General features: G+C 40.8%; 1 protein-coding gene across 1 annotated transcript; it reads right to left on the minus strand.

The window, feature by feature from the left end:
- Positions 1–5,309: 5,309 nt before the first annotated feature.
- On the minus strand, positions 5,310–20,434 carry DSCC1 (DNA replication and sister chromatid cohesion 1). Its single transcript, XM_081111667.1, has 9 exons — positions 20,247–20,434; positions 16,813–16,981; positions 15,619–15,753; positions 12,661–12,751; positions 10,889–11,027; positions 10,373–10,425; positions 9,974–10,128; positions 7,765–7,913; positions 5,310–5,802 (listed from the first exon to the last, which is right to left on the minus strand). The coding sequence occupies exons 1-9, from the start codon at positions 20,426–20,428 to the stop codon at positions 5,694–5,696; spliced, it is 1,182 nt and encodes a 393-aa protein (XP_080967793.1). The 5' UTR covers positions 20,429–20,434; the 3' UTR covers positions 5,310–5,693.
- Between the last annotated feature and the right edge of the window lie 3,503 nt (positions 20,435–23,937).

The raw sequence follows: 23,937 nt of genomic DNA on the forward strand, positions 1-23,937 counted from the left end.
ACAATGCAAGAAAATCCTACAGTGGAAAGAACATTGAGAAAAAAAAAATATCTGGTTGTACATTCTTTGTAGCAGCAGAGATGACCTCAAGTACACGTCTACACTGATCCACAGGCAGTTAGATACTCATGGGTTGGCTGGCTGGTCGGGGACTTGTAAAGCACAAGATTAAAACACTGAAAATTAGAAAATGGTGTGAGAAGTTAAGTATAAGAATACATTTCTTAGGCTAGGGATAACAAGAAAATATTCATGTTGTTATCACATAAATGACCATCAGAGGGCACCCACTGCAGAAGGAGCCCTCAAAAATCAACTGGCAAGATCATCTATCCAGTAGATGTCACAGACACTTTCCCTGCCCACCTTGCTCAATATACACAGCGGTCATGGTGGCAAGAATGGAGGCTGTGCATGGGTCTAATGACATGGTCTTCCTCCCATCAAGGCACTGCTGAGTGCCACCTCCCAGTAGCAGAAGATGACATTAAACTTCTAATATGGGACTTTCCCAGAAAGGACCAGTCACTTGGTAGAAAAATAACATTAGAGAGTACATATCATACATGGGGGACAGTGATTTGTCCTTACAAGAACAGACATGTATTCTAGATTTTCCTTCCCTAACTACAATATACAATTGACCCTTAAACAACTCAGGGGTTAGGGGCACCAACCATCCACAGTCAAAAATCCATGTATCACTTAAGTCAGCCATCTGCATCTGCAGATTTCCAGCTGCAGATGAAAAATACAGTTGACCCCTGAACAACAAGCCAGTCCACTTATACACAGAAACCCACATGAGTGGACCCACACAGTTTAAACCTGTGTTTCAATAACCCGTACATATTTCCAATCAAGTGTATAGGGAAGTGTGGCAATGGACTCTTTAAACACACAAAATGTATTGGTTTTGTGCTATGCCCTACCATTCAGATGCAGCTGGCATGATCAATTACTAAAGGCTCAGTTATAGCAACAATTGAAAGGCCTCCAATAGGATGCTAGTGGACAATATACAGGGTCACTTCTCTACAGCTCAAAGAGAGCTGGGAACCAAGGGGTAAAGCGAGAGTGACTATTTTCACTATTGCACCAAAAAGGCCACTGAAAGGGTTTTTGCTTCCCGTCCTTGTGACCTTAGGTTCAATGTTTTCAGAGGTCCTAGTGGTCAAGGGAGCAATGCAACCACCAGGGCACATAGTCATGGTTCCCATTAAACTGGAAGCTGAGACTGTCCCTTGACCACTTCAGGCTCCTTATACCACTGAACCAAGAGGCAGAGAAAGAGGTCACTGTACTGGCTGGAATGACTAATCCCAATGATCAAACAGGAATTGAGGTTCTGCTATACCAGTGATGGCGAACCTATGACACGCGTGTCAGAGGTGACACACGAACTCATTTTTTTTGGTTGATTTTTCTTTGTTAAATGGCATTTAAATATATAAAATAAATATCAAAAATATAAGTCTTTGTTTTACTATGGTTGCAAATATCAAAAAATTTCTATATGTGACACGGCACCAGAGTTAAGTTAGGGTTTTTCAAAATGCTGACACGCCAAGCTCAAAAGGTTCGCCATCACTGTGCTATACAATAGGACAAAAATTACATGTGGAATCCAGGGCATTCACCAGATTGCGTCTAAGCTCTCACTTGGCCATCCTAGTCAATGGAAAACTACAACAGCTCAAACACAGAGCAAGCAAGGATGCAGATCCTACAGGAATGAACGTCTAGATCAGACCAAAAGAAATGCTAGCAAAAGGAAAGGGGGAAATGGAATGGGTGGAGGAATAAGGAAATTGTGTATATCAACTTTCGCCTTGACACCAGTGAGAGAAAGCAAGACTGTAGCAATTCAGTTCTACATTCTACCCAGTTTTCTTTCCACTACCTAGATTAGTTCAGGAACCTCTTAACTAGACTCCCTAATTCTTGTATCCTCTCTGCCCAATTCATACAACACAACACATCTAAAGTATCCTTCCATAAGGTATAAGGTAAATAATCATATGCAAGGAACATTGAAAAAGAAATTCCTTAAATGAGGAAATTGGACCTAATGAATCTTTAAGGATTCTTCTAAATCCAAGATTCTATGATTCTTAGTAAAATATGACATTTTAAAAATCTATACAGCTCACCTCAAGTAAGTTGGAGAGGAAAGTTCATGCCATACCTCAAAGAAAACCAACTCTCACTACATTTTTGGTCTATTTAATACAGGTTCCCCTGAGAGAGTAAATTAAGTTCTTGGGTTGTCAAGGACTTTCCTAGAATGGAAACGTATTCGAAATCTATACATCTAAATGCGGGCGGGGGGGGCACTAGATTTCAAACACCTTATCTAAAATTTCATTAGCCACCGATGTCACATAAACCAGGTCAGCCAAGAAACAAAAAATAAAACTGGGCCCTGGCTGGTTTTGCTCAGTGGGTAGAGCATTGGACTGGGGACTGGAAGGTCCCGGGGTTTGATTCCGTCAAGGGCACATGCTCAATCCCCCAGTAGGGGGCGTGCAGGAGGCAGCCGATCAATGATACTCTCACCAATGTTTCTCTCTCTCCCTCTCTGAAATCAATAAAATGTATTTTTAAAAAAACAAACCCAAAAACTGGCCTCTTAGTAGCCAAGTTAAGCCAGTGTGTGCTCTGGTGGATTTTTTACTGCTTACAATTGTTGACAATGTACTTACCACAACAGATTTTCTCTGGAAGTTTATGTTGTTGATGCAGACGACCTGATGGGTTGTATATTAAAAAAAAAATACAAAAATATTTCTATTATTAAAATGAAGCATAATTCTATCTAAGTATAAGCAAAGACTATGCCCTAAGCAGCTCAAAAATCACTTTATCTTTCATTTTAAAATACTACAAATTTGGGTAACTTGCTTTTCAATTTAGCAACAGCCATGAAAATAAACTTCTTCGGACAAATACAGTTTTGCATTTTAAGAAAAGAAGGTTTATTAACCTGCAGGGGGCATTAAATCTGTTGAATTGCACTGTCGGGCAAAGCGTTTCGCCCTACAAATGGCATTTCCGTCGCAGAGAGTGGGTTCTCGTTTCCCACTAGGTTTCCCAAGCCCGGGTCAGTTTCACGCAAAACCCAAAACAGAACGGATGAGAGCCAAACCCCGAAGAGGAAAGGGCGATGGAAAAAATACTTATAATTTATACGGCCTTGGGCTTTCAAAGCCCTTGTCTCCTTTCTTCCTGTTCATTCTGGCGGGCTCCAAGCCGGTGGGCGGCATGAAGCGATCCCGCGGAGCTGGGCTGCCCGGCTTCCCCGAGGGCGGCGGGCATCACCCGGCGCCGGCCCCGCCGCTCCCGCTCCCCGCAGTCACGCCCCCGGCCGGGCTCCCGGGCGCCCACGGCCGGCCCCGCCGCCTCCGCCTCCAACTCGCTCCCCAACGTAGGATCCCTTCAGCCGCCCTCGCCAAGCTCGGGTCATGGAGATGCTGCTCTCAGCCACCGCTCAACACCACCGCCACTCGACATCCTGCCTGTCACCTGTGACCTCCGACGTCAGCGGAAATGCGACGGCGCCGGAAGTGTTGGTGAGTCTCGGGCGGGGCTTGCGCGTTACTGGCGGGTTCCGTATTTGCCATTCAGTGTCTATGTAGTGAATGAGAGCTGCTTAAGTTTAGGAAAGCGAACGCAAGTAGCTGTGGTGTGAGCTGAGAAGAGCAGGAAGGAAAAGAAGCGGCATTTAAATGTTAGCGGAGCGAAGGTCTGGCGCATGCGCATTGAGAAGTGGGGCGGGGGGCAGGTGTGAGATGAGCCCGGGGACTAGGAACTGGGGAGTCACTGACACCAGGAGGGCTGTGCCTCTGGTTTGCTGTGTGAACAGACACCATCAACTCACTGGGCCCCTGGAGATTAAGTTGTTATAAAACATGTAATTCGACCCGTGATACGCTGACTCAAATTCCAGAGCACTGCTGACTCCGTATTTTAAAAAATAGAACAGAAGATCCACACAGATGCAGAAAAACTTGTTGAAAGACAGGCAAGATGCTGTTGAAGCATCGCATCTATATTTCATGTGCATGAGAATAAAAACTTTGTAAATTTAAACAACAGTTAAATCTTGGTTGTGAAATACCCATTAATATTATTTTTAACCTTGGACCAGACTTAACTTTGGCCTATCCCCTCCAACTGTCCCCATGGTAAGTTCATTAGTTAAGATGAATTTGAAATTTGGTCTAAACAAAAGCAAATTAGGGAAGTAAAGCTATAAAAAAAAATTTGTCAAGCATTCCAAAACCAACTAGATACTGTAGTTTTCTAGTGAGTATTGCCTGTGTGAGTTTCTCCCTTACAGGATTGTTGGCAGAGGTGAGAAGACACTGGGTGTTAGACCAATGGGGTCAGACCAGACCTGGGTTCAGCAACCTCCAGACTTGAGTTCTGGCTAGGAAAGAATTCAGTCAAGACTCAAAACTCTAAGAGAGCATTTATTTAGAACTTCACAGAGGTAGGAGTAATTTGTAAAAGAAATGGACTTGGGAAACAAGTTATAGAGGCAAACGATGGGCCCTTGGAGCTTAGAAGTGCGGAAGGTAAAGGTGATGCACCTGAGGGGAGGGGGAAAGGGAAGACGCCCATTCTCCAGGAGCGGGGAGGGAGCTGGGTCCTCTGTCCTGAGGACTTTAAGGGTGGAGATTTTAGCGGAGGCCCCAAGGGAAGATCTCAGTAGAATATTCAGCAGTTTCCCGGGTGTGTCCTTTCTGGGTAGGGGTCTCCACTGATTGGTCTAAGCCAGCGCAGGGGGTCATTATTCAATGCAACTGGTCCTGAGGTAGCCTCTATTGTCTAGTTTTGCTGCTTTTCTGGGCCTGGAGTTGAAATACAACTGAGGCCTAGATGTTATCTCCAGGGAGGAAAGGTCAGGGGGTCTCAACTAATGACCAGCGATATGCTAGGGGAGGAAAAATCACCTTGGGGACAAGTACCTACCCTACAACTGTCCATTGCTAGGAACCTGGGTGATCTTCTGTCCCTGGCCTATCATCCTTGCTCTGCTCATGTCTGTCTACCTGCCTACCACAGGATTATAAACTGCTGTATTATTATTCTTCACATCGAATTGAGGATCATATCCATTTCATCCCATTGCAGCTAGACAAATGGAGGAGCAATTATCAAGTCAATTTCATCAATGAAAATGAGTAATGTAGATAACTGATAGCATTTAGTGACTTCCTGTTTTGGTGGGAGGTTGAAACTAGATGGGAACCCACTTGCTTGAGAAGTGGCATTTAAGTGCATAAATAATTCTCTTGGCTATTTAGTTCTCCAAAAAAATTTAAATTTATTAATGATTACAATGTCAAATCCTAATGAAAGAAATACAATATTAAATATTTAAAAAGCAAATATTTTCAATAAATAAAACCAAATGAACTATAGAGATATACTAAACATAAGAAATAACACTTTCTTATTTATACTATGTACCTAATACAAACATAACTTGAAAGACAGGAATAGCCTATTACATTTAAGAAAAAAGAAGAGCAGTAGTTTCAAAATGCTTAAGATGAAAAGAAAAATGCCTTGTAGTACAAGGTTTTTAAAAGTCTGAAATACAAATGCATAAAAGCATATTTTTCCTATAATAACCAGCAACTTTATAAAGGAACTTTAGTTGCAAAGAAAAGACTGTTGTTCTTTTAAGAAATGGGTCTTCTTGAGTTATAAACTTTAACACCATTTTGCATCGAAGATCGAGAATATTTAGTGAGTAATGCACCTATGGTTTGCTTCTCTCCACACAAATCTCTGTAGGAACAATAAATAAATAAATAAATAAATAAATAAATAAATAAATAAATAGCATAAATATTTTAGGGGACATAATATTCACAGTACTATTTATTTATATCTTTCTCTCCTAAATCTCTTAGGGTATGTGTGTGTAGGAGAGACAGGGTAGGGACCAGCTACTAAGCCTTAATTGACCAGGTGCATTGAATGTATTATCTTCAAACTGCACAAGATGAGTATGAGTAATGTATTATTTAACCCCATACTAGATATGAGGAAACTGAGGCTCAGGAAGTAAAGGACAATCCACATTTTGCAGCCTGCTCTCTATGTCTTCAAAGTTTTTGTTTTCCATTTTATCACACAACCTCCAAGTAGAAATACAAGCAAGCAATATGATACAGTGGGGTCTAGACTCAGAGAACCTGGATACTAGGCTACCTGTGTGAGCTTGTCAAGGTTACCTGCCCTCCCTGAACTTTAGCTTCCTCTTCTGTACCCCAAAAAAGAGAATATTAGGACGGACACATAATGAGGAAAGGAAAGAATAGGAAGAGAGCAAGAGTTAGATCACGTAGGGCCTTGAAAACCATGGAAAGAAGTAGTGATTTAATTCTAAGCATTATGGGAAGCCACTAAGAGAGTTTCAATTAGTGGAAAAGTATAATCCATCTAAGTTTTAAATAATGGAGGCAACGAGTGATGATTATGGAAAGTAGGTGTTGAGTTCATGGAGCATTCATTATACTATACAGTATATTCACAAAAAGTGAAAAAGAGGGAGAAGGTAAGGGGGCAAAATAGAAGTAGGGAGACCAATTCAGAGTCACGTACAAGATGACCCATCAGGATTTGCTCATAGCGTGAACCAAGAGGGGAGAGAAGAAAAAGACAAAGTTGATTCCTAGACTTTTTGCTTGAGTAACTGGGACTAATGGTAGTGCTATTAACTGAGATAAGGAAGATGGGATTAGGACAAGGGGGTATCAACAGTTCTGTTATGAGCATGTTAGGTTTGAAATTCCTATTAGATATTCAAGTGGAAATGTTAATTAGGCAGCTTGATGTAAGTACCACTTGCCAGGCCCCATTGTGTATTTCTCTCCAGGAAATTTTAGCTGCCCGGGTGAAGGCACAGAGCAAGCAGAAAGTTGGGTTTAATCTTTGTATATTTTTGCCCGGGAGATATGAGAAGACAGAGAGAAGGGACCAAAGGAGTGGAGGGTATAGAATAATAGTTGGAGAAATTGACCAGGGAATCCAATCTGGGTGAAAAGAGAGGACCTAAGAGGTGAGACACAGCGAAGAGGGGGAAATGTTAGTGGCTTCTGGGCTAACTTGTTCTTCTGCAATCGGGCTTCTACAAGATGTTAAAGCAAGGCCGCAGGAAAGGTAACAGGTGTCACTCAGAGATGGGTATATAGTCTGACTACCTCTAAGAGCCGCAATTTTGCAGGGAGGAGGGCAGAAAAGTGATTTCAGAAGAAGTAGTAAGTGCCCGGCTGGTGTGGCTCAGTGGTTGAACATCAACCTATGAACCAGGAGGTCAGGGTTCAATTCCCGTTCAGGGCACATGCCCAGGTTGTGGACTCCACAGTAGGGGGCATGCAGGAGGCAGCCAATCAATGATTCTCTTTCATCATTGATGTTTCTATCTCTCTCTCCCTCTCCCTTCTTCTCTGAATCAATAAAAAATATTAATATATATGTGTGTGTGTGTGTGTGTATATATATATATATATATATATATATATATATATATATGAATTAATAAGGAAGAAAGATAACACATACCCTACCTTCAGGATCAGTGGTTATGAGGATAATATAGAAGACAGCCTCCACTTGAGAAAGGAAGCAGTGTCCTTGGGAAATACTCAAAAATAAAAGTGTTCTAATAAAAATCCAAAACACTATGCCACTCTTTATTAAAAGAACAGCCCTCAAAATTGATATTTAATTTAATAAAGTACTTACTGAATATATGGAGCAATATCTTCTTCTGTCCATTTCTCCCTTAGAGAGAATAGACTATTAAAACGTTCCTGATTATCTTCAGGTAAATCATCTACTTTTAGCAAAAATATGATTTCTGGTCTTGACTGTCTATCCACCAAGGCCAAACCCTATGAAGAAATGAGAAAAAGAGTAAAGCAATGGTCTAATGTTTAAATACAGCTTATTCTTTTATGTTTAGGTTTAGCTTAGTCCAGGGCATTTAAAATGTCAGCTACATGAAACACAAGCTGCTGAAACCTAATAATTTTTTTTTTTCATAGAAATGCTTCTTTAAAAAAAAAAAGAAAGAAAAAAAAATGCTTCTTTAAATTTTGACTTCTTTGACTTCTCCTTTTTCCTCTGTAACCTGGCTTCTACCACACCAATTTATAAAGACAGCTCTAGTTCAAGGTTATCCGTAACCAGTCATTGCCACTGGGCCCTTGGATTCATCACATTAGCTGTTTTCTTTGTTAATGTTGATTATTCCTTCCTCTTTGAATCTTTATCTCTGACATCACCATCTCATTATTTCCCTCCTAACTTGATGTCACAGTTCCTTGGGCCTCTATCCTGTCCCTCTACTCATCTCACTGTCAGTTCTGTATAACCTCAACTAAACCATGATTTCAACGACCGATTACTTGCTAATACCTGTAAGATTTATCTGCAATTCAAATGTCTCTTCGACTGAGCACCTGATCTGTATATACAAACCTATATATGAACTTACAGTATCTGTCACCTAAACCTGCTCTAGTCTCACTGTCCTAGGAAGCCAAGAAACCGAGGCATCACCTTAGATTCCATTATTCGAACTCCACACCTAAGTGGTCACTATCCTATAGGTTTTAAGCCCTCAACATTTCTCTATCCATTCTGTATCACTTATTTCTTTAGCTAGTACTGTCTTAGGAATATTTAAGTGTTGAGAGCCTGGATAGTCTCCTTTTCATCATCTAGCCAACCTTCATCCATCCATCCATCCATCTATCCATCTATGCATCCATCTTCATTACCGTCATAGTGTTCTTTCCAAAAGGCAAAACTCATCAGGTTACTTTCCTTGCTACTATACTGAATGAGCCCAAATACTTTCTAGATAGTTTAGGACGTTGATGGCACCTCAGGATCTAGCACAGTGCCTAAGACTTAAAAGGACTTCTGCAAATATTGAGCAAACCCTTTCTCTTATTTTACAAATACTTATTGAGTATACACTACATGCCAAGCAGGATGCTAAATATTGGCAAGCAACAGTGAACAAAATTCTATCAAAGTGGAGGTGGGCAGCCACATAATTAACACTTTTAAAGCAAAGTGATAAGTGCCATGAAGGAAAAATACAGGGTGTTATGGAAGAGTAAAAGAGAGGCATTTTTTTTTAGCGTGAAGGAAGGCCTCTTTGATGAAGTTACTCAAAGATGAGTAGGAGGTAGCCAGATGATATTAGGGAGATCATTCTGGAACAAAAAGCCTTGAGTGACAGCCCTAAGCTAGAAGCCAGCTTGATGATCTTGAAAATTTGAAAGAACACTGGGTATGTATTGAGTAGGACAGAAATTATGAAGGGGAGATTATGGAAGGCCTTGTAGGCCAAAATATGAATTCTGGATTTTATATCTCAAGTGCATTGGGCAACCATTAAAGTGATTTAAGCAAGACATTCATCTAATCTGACTGGCATTTTTTTAAAGGTCATTCCAGTAGCACCACAGAGAATGGACCGGAGCAGGGCAAAATTAAAAGTATGGAAGGCCTGGTTAGGGATATTACTGTTATTTATAGCCAAATGAATATGATAGTTTGAGCTAAGATGGTGCTGGTGGAAACTGAGAAAAACCAATGGAGTGGGAATCAGGATTAACTATTTATGGGCCTGAGGGATTTCATCGAGGTGATACTGTTCTAGAACTAGATTGTGGTGATGGCTGTGTAACTCACTAAATTTACCCAAAACCCTTTTTAAAGAAATAAATTTTGTGATATGTAAATTATACTTCAATAAAGTGTTGGGTTTGGGGTTTTTTTTTAAGAGGATTTTGTGATAGACTGAGAGTATAGTATACACTTAACGGGTAGCTAGGAAAATAAATTGGTTCCAGATTCAGTGCCAACATAAATTTCGTTTCACCTAGTAACTAATGATGATCTGTTGTCATGGTAGCCATCATCATCGCTAGCTCACCTTAAGCTGCTCAAGCCTGGTTATCATTCCTTCAGGGACGCTCTGCTGCCACACTTCCTGAAACTCGGCGAGGTTGAACTTCACTGCATTCTGAAGTAGCATTTGTGCTGTTGCTCTACAGATTTTATCAGCGCTCAAGTCAAAATATATTTCACCTGGGGAAAATAAAGAACTAAACTTCACCTTAAGAAAAGGCTTCCAATGCTTTCATATTATCTTCACCATGTGATACACTCCTATTGTTTCTTTTTCCTCCATGAAATCCCCAGAAGGAATTCTACACAACTCACCTCCCATGATCCATGGAGTCCTTATTTTGGACAGAAACACACCTCAGGAAAGCATACCAATTTTAACATACAAGATTTTATACCCATTAAAATACTTTTCAAATCTTACCTTCCTCTGTATATCTTCTTCCATAACACTTAAGACAGTGTTCAATCATTTCTCTGAAAAATTTAAAACACTCATTTGAAAAGTTATCACATTTTTATACATTATATTTTATATACCACTGTTAACTAGAAACTAAGATATACATTTGTGATTTGAAATAGTAAAAGTGATTTTAGCTGCCAAGTAAAACTTTACATTAGGAACTAACTAATATATACTAGGAAGCTACTATGTACCAGATCCCATGCTAACTATTTTTACATGAATTATATGAGCACAATTCTATTATAAAATAGTTAGCATCATTATTTATTTGTATTTTTAATGCAAAAATAACATAATGCACATTTATTCACCCCAGTAATCAAAATTCCAAGCCCTTCTTGGTTGTGTAATTTTTAAATTTCTATAAACTATCAAAATATAAGTAGTCTATGCCCTGGGTTTAGTTCCACCCTGGAAAATAATTTCCTTCACTTTAAGGAAATCTGGTGTGACAGGGATTAAAATACTTACTCTGGCTCTAATGGTCCAAGTTCCTGAAGGCATATATTCAAAGGAACTTTAGTAAAAGACCATGATTCAGAATCCACAAGCTGAGTTACATGATTGAGAAGTTTCATCTCATAATCAAATTCAAGAATCCTCCAATAACCTACAAATTCAAAGTTATATTTCTCAAAGAACATATTAAGCAAATTAACTGGCTAATAAACTGATAAAGTAGCAGCATGCTCTTGCCCACCACAAAAAAAAAAGAGACACTAAAAGTCTTTACTTTAAAAAAAAAAGTCTTCACTTTCCTAATAAACAATACTTCATTTTATGCTTTCCTCACATTACAAATTGTGGTTTTTAAAGAGTAGTTCAAATATGACTAACACTGATATTTTTTTCAAGTGCTTTAATATTCAAATCAATATCTCACAATAATCTTGTTGTTCTAAATGGACGTGGCTGGTATAGTCATTTCATTAGAATGTCATACTAATGAGGTGAAGGCCATGGGCTCGCTCTCCCACACCACAACCTCCACTGGGGGCACTGCCATGGGCATCACTCTCACCACAGCTAGCCTGCAAGGGGGTTCTCACGCTCAAAAGGAAGTCTAGCTCATTCCAGAGACAACAGACTCAGAGGTACAATGTGGACCAGTGGCAAAATAAAGGCTGGGCATCAAGATACCTTCCCCTAGTCCCATGAAAAATGAAAAGCCATCTTATAATTGAAGGCACTACCATCACCCATGGAGAAACAAATCAAGTACACATCCACCACTTGCAAAGGAGAATGTTGCTATTCTTAATCTGAAACATAAAGGCAACATTAAAAATGGAGTTGTGATGTAACACTGAGAAAGAAAGCATTTCCCATGCTTAGGACCCAGTGAGCCAAGTGTTTCTAGTTCTCAAGTCATGCGCAGTTGCTTTACTCAGCAGAATCTGCCACACATTCAAGTTAAGGTTTCACAAAAGTTCATCTTGCTTGAAAGATTGTGAGCAAATTGAATAGTGAATCTATCAACCCGTGCCGATTTCCTCCTTCTTCACACATGAGTTAAGCTGCTTCTCTGGGCTAGCTTAAAAGGGCTGACAAATGCACATAAACGCCTACTCTTACTGCAGGCCCAGACGCTGGGGGAAAAAACTCCAACTGCAGACCGGAAACCAGTCAAAACACTTAAGGAAGATACTACTGGGCTTCTTCCTCAACCCCTGAGACCAACACACACTATTCTATCTTTTACATAGGTTTACTATAAAACCATTTCTATTCAAAAACATGTTACATGTTATCACAAAAAGAAACAAAGTCTTATCTTCCAAGCAATTTGGAAATACAATGAGGTTATTAAATTAATTCCGAACCAGGAATTCAAGTTCAAGTTCACCTGGGTTCTATGCCTTATCACTAACTCAATAGGTAGCCCTGGCCAAGTTAGTTTCCCTTAAAAATAGGCCTTAGTTCCTCCACCTAAGAAACTAAGAAAAACAAAGAAGGGATTAGACTACCTGATACCTAAGACCTTTCTTAAGCTAACATGGTTCTCCTACCTCTTAATCCAAAGCAAAAGGTTAAAGTACTGGTCATGGACTGACCTCTTCATGTAAAGAAAATCACATGTATTCTCTACCCATTCCCCAAAATACAAATATCATCATCTGTGAGCCTCCAAAAAGAATAAACAAAATATAATAGGGTGAAGATGTCCAAAAACTTGTCTCTTTTTCTCTTATAGGATGCTCAATTCCATCATCATTATTAATAACAATGATAAGTAAAGCTACCTCCAATCTCACAGGCATTTAGAACTTGTAATTGGGCCATTATTTCTTCCTCACTTGCCTGAATTTGGTCAAGCAAATCTTCAGTTGTATACTGAAACAAGAGAAAACGAACAAACAACATTTTAAGACCTTTGAATAATATTTTTTAAGATTCTTGAATTTGGGAGAATACATAAAGTAGATTAAGGCAATATTTAAACACTAGCTCAATTCTTTTGTTAATGTGTAATGATGACTACACAAAATCAGTAGATATCTTTTAAAATATATATTTTTTATTGATTTTTTACAGAGAGGAAGGGAGAGGAATAGAGAGTTAGAAACATCGATGAGAGAGAAACATCGATCAGCTGCCTCCTGCACACCCCCTACTGGGGATGTGCCCACAACCAAGGTACATGCCCTTGACTGGAATCGAACCTGGGACCCTTCAGTCCTAAGGTCGACACTCTATCCACTGAGTCAAACCGGTCAGGGCATCAGTAGATATCTTAGAAGAAAGCATAAGTGATGTTGGATTTAATAATGGTTTCTTAGATAGGACACCAAAACACAAGCAACAAAAGGAAAAATAGATAAATTGGACGTCATCAAAATGAAAAATTTTTATACTCTGTTCTTTAAAACATCATCAACACAAAAGGACAACTATTGCATGATTCCACTTACATGGGATAGTCAGAGTAGTCAAATTCATAGAAACAGTAAGTAAAATGTTGGTCACGAGAGGCTGGGTGGCAGGGGAATCTAGGGATTTAGTGTATAATAGGTATAGAATTTCAGCTTGGGGAAAATAAAAAATTTCTGTAGATGGATGGTGGTGATGGTCACAAAATAAGGTGAATATACTTAATGCCACAGAACTAACCACATAAGATTAAAATGGTAAATGTTATGTTATGTATATTTACAATTCTTAAAAAAATCAAGAAAGTGAAAAAACAACCCACAGAATAGGGGAAAATATTTGCATATCATCTATCTGGTAGGAACTTGCATTTAGACTGTATAATGAACTCTCCTACAATTTAGGAACAAAAAGACAAATAACCCGATTAAAAATTGGACAAAGGAGTTCCTAAATAGACATTCTCCAAAAATATATAGTCAATAAGCACATGAAAAAAATGCTCAAAATCATTAGTCATTAGGGGAATGCACATCAAAACCACAATGATACCATTTCAAACCCACTAGCATGGGTATTAAAAAGACAGAAAAAAAACAAGTTTTGTCAAAGATCTGAAGGAATTGGAACCCTCATATGATGGGAATGTAAAATGGTGCAGCCACTGTCTGGCAGTTCTTCGAAAGATTATGCAGAATAAGCACATGACCCGTTAATTCTACTCTTAGATATATACCCAAGAGAAATGAAAACATAGTGGCTCAGTTGATTGAGCATTCTCCTGTGCATCTAAAGGTTGCCAGTTTGATTTCCATTCAAAGCACATACCTAGGTTTCAGGTTCCATCCCCAGTCAGGGAGCCTAGGGAAAGCAACCAATCCATGTCTCTCTGTTTGCTGCCCCCGCCCCCCGCCCCACTTCCTCTAAGCATGGCCTCTGATGGATTATTTAAAAAAAAAAAATGTTTAGAAAACTTAAGTGCAACAGAAACTTGTATATGAGTGCACACAGCACAGCAGTGTTGCTAATCTCAATTAAAAATGCCCATCGCCCTAATCGGTTTGGCTCAGTGGATAGAGCATCGGCCTGCGGACTGAAGGGTCCCGGGTTCGATTCCGGTCAAGGGCATGTACCTTGGTTGCGGGCACATCCCCAGTAGGGAGTGTGCAGGAAGCAGCCAATCGATGTTTCTCTCTCATCGATGTTTCTAACTCTCTATCCCTCTCCCTTCCTCTTTGTAAAAAACCAATAAAATATTTAAAAAAATTTTTTAAAAAAATGCCCATCAACTGATGAATGGATGGATGAAATGTGGATATAGCCATAAAGTAGGGTAATATTCAGCAATAAAAAGGAATTAACTACTGATACATGCTATAATATGAATGAAACTTGAAAACATCATGCTAAGTCAAACAAGAAGCCAATCAGAGAAGGCCACAAATGATATAATTCCATTCATGTGAAATGTCCAGAAGAGGCAAATCAATAGAAATAGAAAGTAGATTAGTGGTGGCCTAGGGCTGAGGTGGAAGAGGGAAACTGGGAAAAATAGAATTGGAAGGTAATAGCTGAAGGGTACAAGGTTTCTTTTGAGGCTGATGAAAATTTTCTAAATTTCATCAGGGTGATGATTGCACACCACTGTAAATATACTAAAAAACATTGAATTATATATACACTTTAAAAATAAGTGAATTGTTTGGTATATGAGTTATATCTAAATAAAGGTGTAACCCCCCCCTCCCCCCCAAAAAAAAATCAATGGAGAAAAAGAGAACTTCTAATACAAATATGGTCTTCAGAATACCAGTAGAGTTCTATAATTTTGAATTACATTAAAAACTCTTAAAAACATTTTTACTTGGTTTATATTTTTCCATATTTCCAAGAATTAGTCAATTTTGACATTAGAGTAAGAATACTTTTCATAATGTATTACAATACTTATCATAATGTCTTTTCTAAAGAGCCCCTAATTATAACTTTCAATTAAATAAAAATTAATCTAACTTGTAAAAAACTATTTTTGCATAGTTAGGAATATGAGCTTTCAGCCAGGTAAATGTCACATATGTAGAATTTGCTTTAAAATACTCCAGAAAAAGGAAAACAAGGTAGGAGGAAGCAGGGGATAGAAAAAAGCAAGACTGACAAAATATTGTTAAATGTTCAACTGAGTGATGAATACACGGTACTCTTTCTGCTTCTGGGTAGGTCTGAAATTTTCATAATATAAAGTTTAAAATGTAAAAATGTCACCAGTAAGTACCTGTAATTATAGTTCTATTTTTTTAATTCCAAATAAAAAGTGAAAATAATAGTCTTACTTTTGAGCAATTGGAATCCTTTTCCTTTTGACTGTCAGGTCCTTCATAGGTATTTGCCATTAAAAGTCTCTTTAGCTTCTTTAATTTAGGTCTACATCTTCTTAGTTCCCAATAATTATTAGAAAAACCAAAGATCTAAAAATTATAAATACATTATAACTTTTTAGGGTTCATTCTAAAAGAAAAGTCTCAAACAATTTCAACCCACCCATCTGCCCTCAATAAGAAGCAAAGGGAAATGGTTGTTCTGCTTTCTGTTGGGAAGGCATCGATCCAGCACCTCAAACAGGTGGATAGGCATCTTCAGGAATCTTTTCAAACCCCATTTCAGAAGCTACTGCCAACACAGTGAGAACCAATAATTGAGCTCCGTATCTCACGTGTACTTTGGAAACCAGAGTATGCCCAGAGAAGAATAACCAGAAAGGTGACAATTTTACAAACAAAATAGAAACAACTGAAAATGAATACTTTTAGACTTAACAACAGAAAATAAAGAAGAGACATTAGCATAGTCTTCAAATAATGAAGAAACGTTAAAGAGGAGAGGGAACCTTTGTTCTGTGTTATTCATGATGTCAAAATTAAGCCGACGATAAGGGAGAAAAACTTCAAGAACGCTGTACTATTTAGAATTGCAGCTAGCTCCTTATTGGACTGGTGAACCAGTGAGAGACCTACCACTCAAGGAAATCCAGTTGATAGAGGCTAAATGATGCATAAAGAACTGTTATTCCTCTCTGTATCGCCAGAACCTGCCTGGCGTCTAACACTTAGCAGGGGCCCAATAAGTGTTTCACATGAGAGGAGAAAAGGCTGAAGTGGATCATCTCCAGGTGCCTTCCAATTCTAAAATGGAAGGTCAGGGGATGTTTCTGCTCTCGAATTAGTTCAAAGTGTGATTGACAAGACAAGGCCCAGGGCCTGATGTTTGCTGCTGAATTTAATGCCTTCAAAAGAGGAGTGTAAGGACTAAAACAGAAAGACAGATGTCATCCATAGCCCACAAACTGGCAAACAAAGACAACTTCACAAGACAACAAAAACAATGCTGAGAGCTTTCAAATATCATTAGAGAACTTTTCAGAGTTCCTGTGGTTATACATTACATATCTAAAGTTTTTAATTAAAGGCAAGATTAGACATGTGTTGTCACTCTCATACTTTATATAATCAGGAGACAAACTACAGTACCTCGGTGTGAATAATGTTACAGCGGGTTTCTTCCATCTTCAGCTGGTCTGGAGTTTTACAACCAGGAATTAAAAGCAACATATTGGAAGTATCTGCTATCTTCAAGTCATAGGTCTTGTCTTTACTGCACAGCACAGCCTGTTCATCTTTATCACCACGAATCACCATACTACAGGAAAATGGAAAAAGAAAATGCATGATTTATTGATATGCCAATGGACATCTTCATTATAAACTGTTCCCCGAATCCTCTAGGCCAGTGGTCGGCAAACTGCGGCTCTTTGGCCCCTTGAGTGTGGCTCTTCCACAAAATACCACGTGCAGGCGTGCACGTACAGTGCGATTGAAACTTCGTGGCCCATGCGCAGAAGTCGGTATTTTGTGGAAGAGCCACACTTAAGGGGCCAAAGAGCCGCATGTGGCTCGTGAGCCGCAGTTTTCCGACCATTGCTCTAGGCTGACAGAATTCAAAATTTGTCATGATGCTCCCATAGGCCTCACACAATGATGGGCTCCACAGAGCAAGAACTGGGCCAACTGAGAGCCAGCAGGGCAGCAGGTGCCTCACTAGGGAAAAATAACATGGGCAAGAAAAAGCCAAAGAGGCCACATGTTGCCCTAGCTGGTTTGACTCAGTGGCTAGAGCGGCAGCCTGTGGACTCAAGGGTCCCAGGTTTGATTCCAGTCAAGGGCACATGTCTAGGTTGTGGGCTCAATCCCGAGTAGGAGGCGTGCAGGAGGCAGCCGATCAATGATTCTTTCTCATCATTGATGTTTCTATCTCTCTCCCTCTCCCTTCCTCTCTGAAATCAATAAAAATATATTTTTAAAAAGGAGGCCAAAAAATATATATGTAAAAAATTTTTTAAAAAAGGAGGCCTAATGTCTCCATATGGCATCATTGTGCAAACTAAGGGAAGAGCAAAAGACAAAGCATCCAGAAGCTTCAGTCAAGATGTTACAATTTTCTAAAACATGCGCAAGCAGTACTCCTCAAACTTATGTAGGAGTATCTTTGGGAATCCTGCTAAAAAGCAGATGGGGATTCAATAGGTCTGGGGATGGGACCTAGAACTCTGCATTTGTAACAAGCTCCCAGATGATGTCCACGCTGCTGGTCCCGGATCCCATCCAAGAGTGGTCCTTCTTGTTTTGTTCCAAACAATCAAAGGGGCACATCTTGGCCTAGCCATCAGCTATGTCACAAAGAAATTGGGACCCTGTGAAAAGAAGGCTACGATGCTGAATACAAAATATGAAGATATGTTTACAAACTGGTCTAAATAAAGTCTCTGATAAAGGGTCACAGGTAGAAAAAAGCAGCAGGAAGGGAGAGGGAAAGGATAAAAGTGAGGAGGAGGAAAAAGAAAGACCAAACACAAAGATGCTGAAATGGCAACAAGAGAATTGGTTCTAGCAGGGTTCCTCGTCTGTAAAGCATTTAACCCTCCTGCATACAATCCACTTCTTTTAAAGAATTTAAAAACCTGAAATAGAAGCCTGTATAAATATTTTTAAACTAAGCCTCTGTTTAAGTGAAAAGAATAAAAGGTTTCTATAGCCTCCTGGTGCTAATAACATTTAATACTCCCAAGTACCTATTCTGTTTATTTCTACACTAGAGGCCCAGTGCATGAATTCGTGCATGGGTGGGGTCCGGTCAGTGGATCAGTGGATCGGCCTGCAGACCAAAGGGTCCCTGATCGGGGTGTTGGGGGCCGGGTTGACCGTGGAGGGGGAGGGGGATTGGGGCCTGGATCAGGCTGGTTGGCTGCCGCAGTGCGTGTCATAGCCACCAGTCCTTCTGGTCATTCTGGTTATTCACAGTTCCAGTCGCTGGGCTCTTATATATATGGATTGCACTAGCCCTGCTTTGTAATATTTTGTTTAGAACTATTTCCCCCCCCCCCTCACATGCACACACAAATTTTAAAATCCACATTTTCAGGTTTCTGTTTTTCTGGGTTTTGCCAGGTAGGTTAATTATAACTGGGCAAAGAGAAGGTCCTTACATCTGAAGTCCTTTCTCAAATCCCTGCCAACTCAGTGGGGATGAAAACACATGAGTGAAGTTCTCCATCAGGTCCCTTAAAGAAACTTAGTGGCCAGCATCTGGAGACTGTCCATCTATACTAATCTATAATAATAAAAGCATAATATGCTAATTAGACCAGACAGCTGAACAACCTTCCGGACATCCCTCCTGACAACCTCCTGGACGAAGCTAGGACTGCGAGGGCCGAGCCCCTTGCATGAATTTCATGCATCGGCCTCTAGTTTAACTATAATATTGCTTGATGGGTGAAGCATGAGAACTGAAGGACAGCTAAAGGATTCAATTTAAAGGAACCTACAAGAGAACAAACTAATATAATAAAATACAGGTATTGGAGGAACCTATAATGCAGAAGAGATTCAAGCCACAGCTTGTAATCCTAACTTGCAGGAGTTGGGACTGCACAAAATTGAGCGATAAAGAAAGAAAAAAGGGATTAAAAAAAAAACTAAAGAAAAAGGCCCTAGCTGATTGGCTCAGTGGATCCGCCTGCAGACCAAAGAGTCCCGGGTTCGATTCTGGTCAAGGGCATTTAAGTTGGTTGCAGGCTCCTCCCTGGCCCTGATCAGGGCTGATGAAGGAGGCAATATCCTTGTGTCTCTTTCACATCAATATTTCTCTCTGTCTTTCCCTCTCTCTTCCACTTTTTCTAAAAATCAATGGAAAAATATCCTTGGGTGAGGATTAAAAAGAAAAAAGAAAAAAAACTAAAGGAAAAGAATAATTCTCTAGACTTCTCCTTTAAAAAAAAATTTATCGATTTCAGAGAGGAAGGGAAAGGGAGAGAGAGATAGAAACATCAGTGATGAGAGAATCATTGATCGGCTGCCTTCTGCATGCCTCCTACTGGGAATCGAGCCTGCAACCCAGGCATGTGCCCTGACCTGACCTTCTGGTTCATGGTCGATGCTCAACCACTGAGCGACACCAGCCGGGCTGTTAAAATGGCTTTAGATGTATTCCCTACAGTCCCACCTATTGTCTGAATAAAATATATATAAGTAGAAGGGAGGAAGAACTCTATAGACATTAGCTATTACCATCAGATTTCAAGGTAGAATGTCCAAAGGTTCTCTGCAGTCCCTGGCATCACAGTTAATATTGTCAAAACCTCACTTAGGTTCTACATGTTTCCTGGGCTGTTTCCGCTGACACAGGCCTGCAAGAGCAGCTGGAGCAGTCCTATGGGTCACACCATCCAGCTCACTGCACGGCCTAGCAGTGGCGTGGAACCCTAGGGAAAAGACAGCGAGCTGGGGATCCGGCCACCAATCTGCTGTGAGCCCTCCCCCCCCCCACCCCCCCCGCAAATAAATGCACCTCCCTGGCCAAGATCCCCATCAGAGAAAATCAGAAGGAGGCGCGGCGCCCGGCTCACCTGCACCCCGCCTCCAGCTGCTGGCACAGCGCGGGCTCCAGCTCCAGGAGGCAGAAGTCCCCTGCGGCGGCCGCGCTGGCCCCCGGGCCGAAGCCCAGGCACTGCACGGCGGGCAGCAGCTCCGCGGGGTTCAGCTTGGCGATCTGCAGCGTCGCGTCCACCTCGTCGCGGGTCCTCCTCATGGCTGCGCGGGGTTGGGAGGCCGCAGGCTTAGAAACTAGAACTAAATCTCCCGAGCTGCCGCGACTCGGAAATTTACACGGAACCAAGCTGTTTCTAAAGCGCGCCAAAGTGGCTGGGGGCGTGCTTCCGGGGCGGAGCGCGCTGCGGGCGCATCCCCGGGGAGGTCCCAAAGCCGCTGCGTGCGTGAGCCCGGCTGCTGCCAGGTCTCTGCTGGGCGAGCCCGCGATGTTGCAAAGAAACACTTTAGTTTTTCCGGGGTCATCTCTGTGGAAGCTTTGGCGGCAGAGCTGCGACCCCGCGGCGTGCCACGCGGAACCCTTACCCACCCCTCCCGATGCCCCCTCTTATTTACCGACAATACTCCGTTTCCTCCCCTGCAAAATAGTCTCATCTTCTGCTAGTGGTGGGCCTTGAAATAGCACTTTGCACGCATAATTTCATGAACCACAATCCTGTAAAATGGGCCCTCAGTCATCCCGTTTTGCAAATGAGGGAGCAAGCTCCTTGCCTGTGGTTGTACAGCCAAGAGGTGGCAAAGTCTGCTTCCAGCCCAGGCTATGGCTCTAAAACCATCCTGCTGGGTTTGGTGCAAACCCTGTGGACGAGGAGCTAGGCCCTGGTGGAATTTATTTGGATCTGGGGACCTTCATATCATATCTAGGAGACACCATCCGTTGGTTGAGTACCTAGTCTGTGCTGGATGGCAAGTTGGGACCAGTGTCAAGAGGAAGCCAACATTTCTGGGAGTCAGAAGGCCCTGCATTTGCCTGCAGTAGACAGGCAAACTCACCCTGTAAGATGTGTAAACCTCCCACTATGTGTTCTCTAAGGCAAGATCTTACAGTAACCCGAATACAAACTTTTAAGAGAAGAGCTCATCATCCTATACAGTAAAAGGCTAATAAGCAAATAGATCGAATGGCGGAATGACCAGTTGCTATGGCGCACACTGACCACCAGGGAGCAGATCTGGGCTCATGGCTGGCAAGCACAGGGGCGGCAGTGCTAAGGACCCCTCAGGGAATGTCTGCCTGCCTGCTTAGGCCTGTCCCCTAAGCCAGCAGGCGGACATCCCCCGAGGGGTCCTGGACTGTGAGAGAGTGCAGGCAAGCTGAGGGACCCCCCTTCCAGTGCACAAATGTCGTGCACCAGGCCTCTAGTATGCATATAAGTTCCCCGATTAATCTCTCCTCCACATCCCCAAACCCCCACAGCACCCACATCCCCACCTTCCCTCTGAAATTCCTCAGTCTGTTCCATGGTTCTATGTCTCTGTATCTATTTTGTTCATCCATTTATTTTGTTCATTAGTTTCCACATATGAGTGAGATGTGATACTTATCTTTCTCTGACTGGCTTATTTCACTTAGCACAATATTCTCCAGGTCCATCCATGCTATTGCAAATGGTAAGAGTTCATTCTTTTTTTACTGCCACATAGTATTCCATTGTGTAAATGTACCACAGCTTTTTTATCCACTCATCTGCTGATGGGCACTTGGGCTGTTTCCAAATCTTAGCTACTGTAAATTGTGCAGATATGCTTTTATTGTTTCTAAGACTGTAAAGCTATAAAGTTTACTAGGATATGATTTAGGTCATCATTAAGCAGAGCACCCAGCATATAATGGATCTTCATATATATGTTTGCTGAACAATTGAATGAATGAATTGTAATAAAGTTTACTTCTAAGAAGGGGAGTGGAAGAGGACATCAAAAGAGATTTTTGATTTATCTTTAATGTATAGGTTTTAACCCTGAGCATATTCATGCATTAAATGTGTAATTAAACACATTAAAAATATTTTCCTCAGTATTACAAAACCCAATGTTCAGACAAACAACTTCAAATGCACAGATGATAAATCATTCATGAATAGAGTAGAGAGAGAAAGGGAGGGAAAAGGGAGAAAGCAAGAGTTGCTCATTTTATTTTGTGGCACATATTTAAGGGAAACAAGAGTAAAAGGAGACCGGTAAGAGCCCAAATGAATGATGAAGGTGGCTGGGTATGAGAAATAATTTTTTAAATAGAATGGGCAACAGTGGCTATTTGATTCGGCATGAGGATTAGGAGAGGGGAAAGAGGCAATGATGAATTCTAGATTCCTGTATGGGCATTTCCTGCCATGTACAACATAGTATAAGAAGGATAGGAACAGATTGGGGTGAGATGGAATGAGTTCTGGTTTTGATATGTGGAGATGGAGAGGCCATGGGAATATACAGGTGAGGACATGCCTTGGACTTCGATCTAGAGATGATGCAGGTTTTCTGGGGCTCCAAGGACCTGAGGGTCTGTGACCCGCTGTGGGTTCTTGACTTCTCACAGGAAAGAATTCAAATATGAGCCAGCATAGAGTTTAAAGTGAAAGTGAGTTTATTAGTGAAGCAGTGAGACTGAGAACAGGCCACTCCACAGACAGAGTAGCCCCCTTTAGCGGAATTTGCTTCCTTTATTGAGGTTCATTTAATCAAGAGTAGAGTATTCAATAAAGGGAAGGAATATGCAGGATATGCCTGGGAAAGAGGCAGTGATTTCGCAGAGGAGCTCTGCAGGCCATTTTGTGTCCTTATATGGGCTTTTCATTTCTGATCATGGCTGAGAGGGGTGTGTCATTTAGCATGCTAATATATTAAGTGGGTGTATAATGAGGCTAGGGGTTACCATGAGGTGAAATCAGTCACCACGTTGGATTGAACTTCTGGTTTTAGGTTATAAATTGGTGTTCTGGGGGTGGTCTTACTTCTTGATAGTTCCAGTAGCTTTTATTGATTGCAGCTGTTCTGCCACAGACCCTATCTCAGAGCTTGGAATTTGAATAAAGGTGTGGCCAGGAACTAGAAGATAAAGCTTTTATTTTATTTTTAACATTTTCACATTCCTAGAAAATCCTTTTTCTTTTTCTTTTTTGTTAATTCTCACTAGAGGATATTTTTTTCCATTAATTTTAGAAAGAGTAGAAGGGATGGGGAGAGACAGAGAGAAAGAAACATCCATGTGAGAGACACATTCATTGGTTGCCTCCTGCATGCACATCGAATCCTAGACCCTCCCAACCACTGTGCCAAACCGGCTGAGGCTACAGATAAAGGTTTTAAATGCTTGTATAGGGTAGTAATAATTGTGCCTATGAATGAGATCACCCAGGAAGAGGATGAGGTACAACTGAACACTGGGCTGAAAATGAAGGTTTACCAACATTTGAGGTGGGAGGAAAAATAGAATAAAGTAGCGTCTTGGAAACTATATTACCTTATGTTTACATAAATTACTCTGGATAAAGAAGTTCTGATTTACAAGATTTATTTAATTCTATGGGAAATAAGTTAAATTCTAACTTCCTTTGTTAAATAAGCCTTAAAGGCGTTGCTTACAAAACAAGCAGAATTTTCTCCACTAGATGGTGGTATTGTTTTGTTTCACAGAAACACTGCCCTAGAAAAGTGAAGGAATATCAAATATTTACTGAACTTCGTACCCTATATATATTATCTCATCCAATC

Source organism: Myotis nattereri (assembly GCF_964212035.1).
Source record: "Myotis nattereri genome assembly, chromosome: 17".
Classification (NCBI taxonomy): domain Eukaryota; kingdom Metazoa; phylum Chordata; class Mammalia; order Chiroptera; family Vespertilionidae; genus Myotis; species Myotis nattereri.

Bases quoted from the DNA above. Each gene is read 5' to 3' on its own strand.
- DSCC1 (XM_081111667.1), bottom strand. From the start codon at position 20,428: ATGAGGAGGACCCGCGACGAGGTGGACGCGACGCTGCAGATCGCCAAG. The intron at 10,426-10,888 runs GTAAGTATTTTA...TAAATTTTTCAG, and splicing joins CTTGGACCATTAGAGCCAGA to AGAAATGATTGAACACTGTC. The intron at 5,803-7,764 runs GTAAGTACTTTA...TTGTTCCTACAG, and splicing joins GATATTGCTCCATATATTCA to AGATTTGTGTGGAGAGAAGC.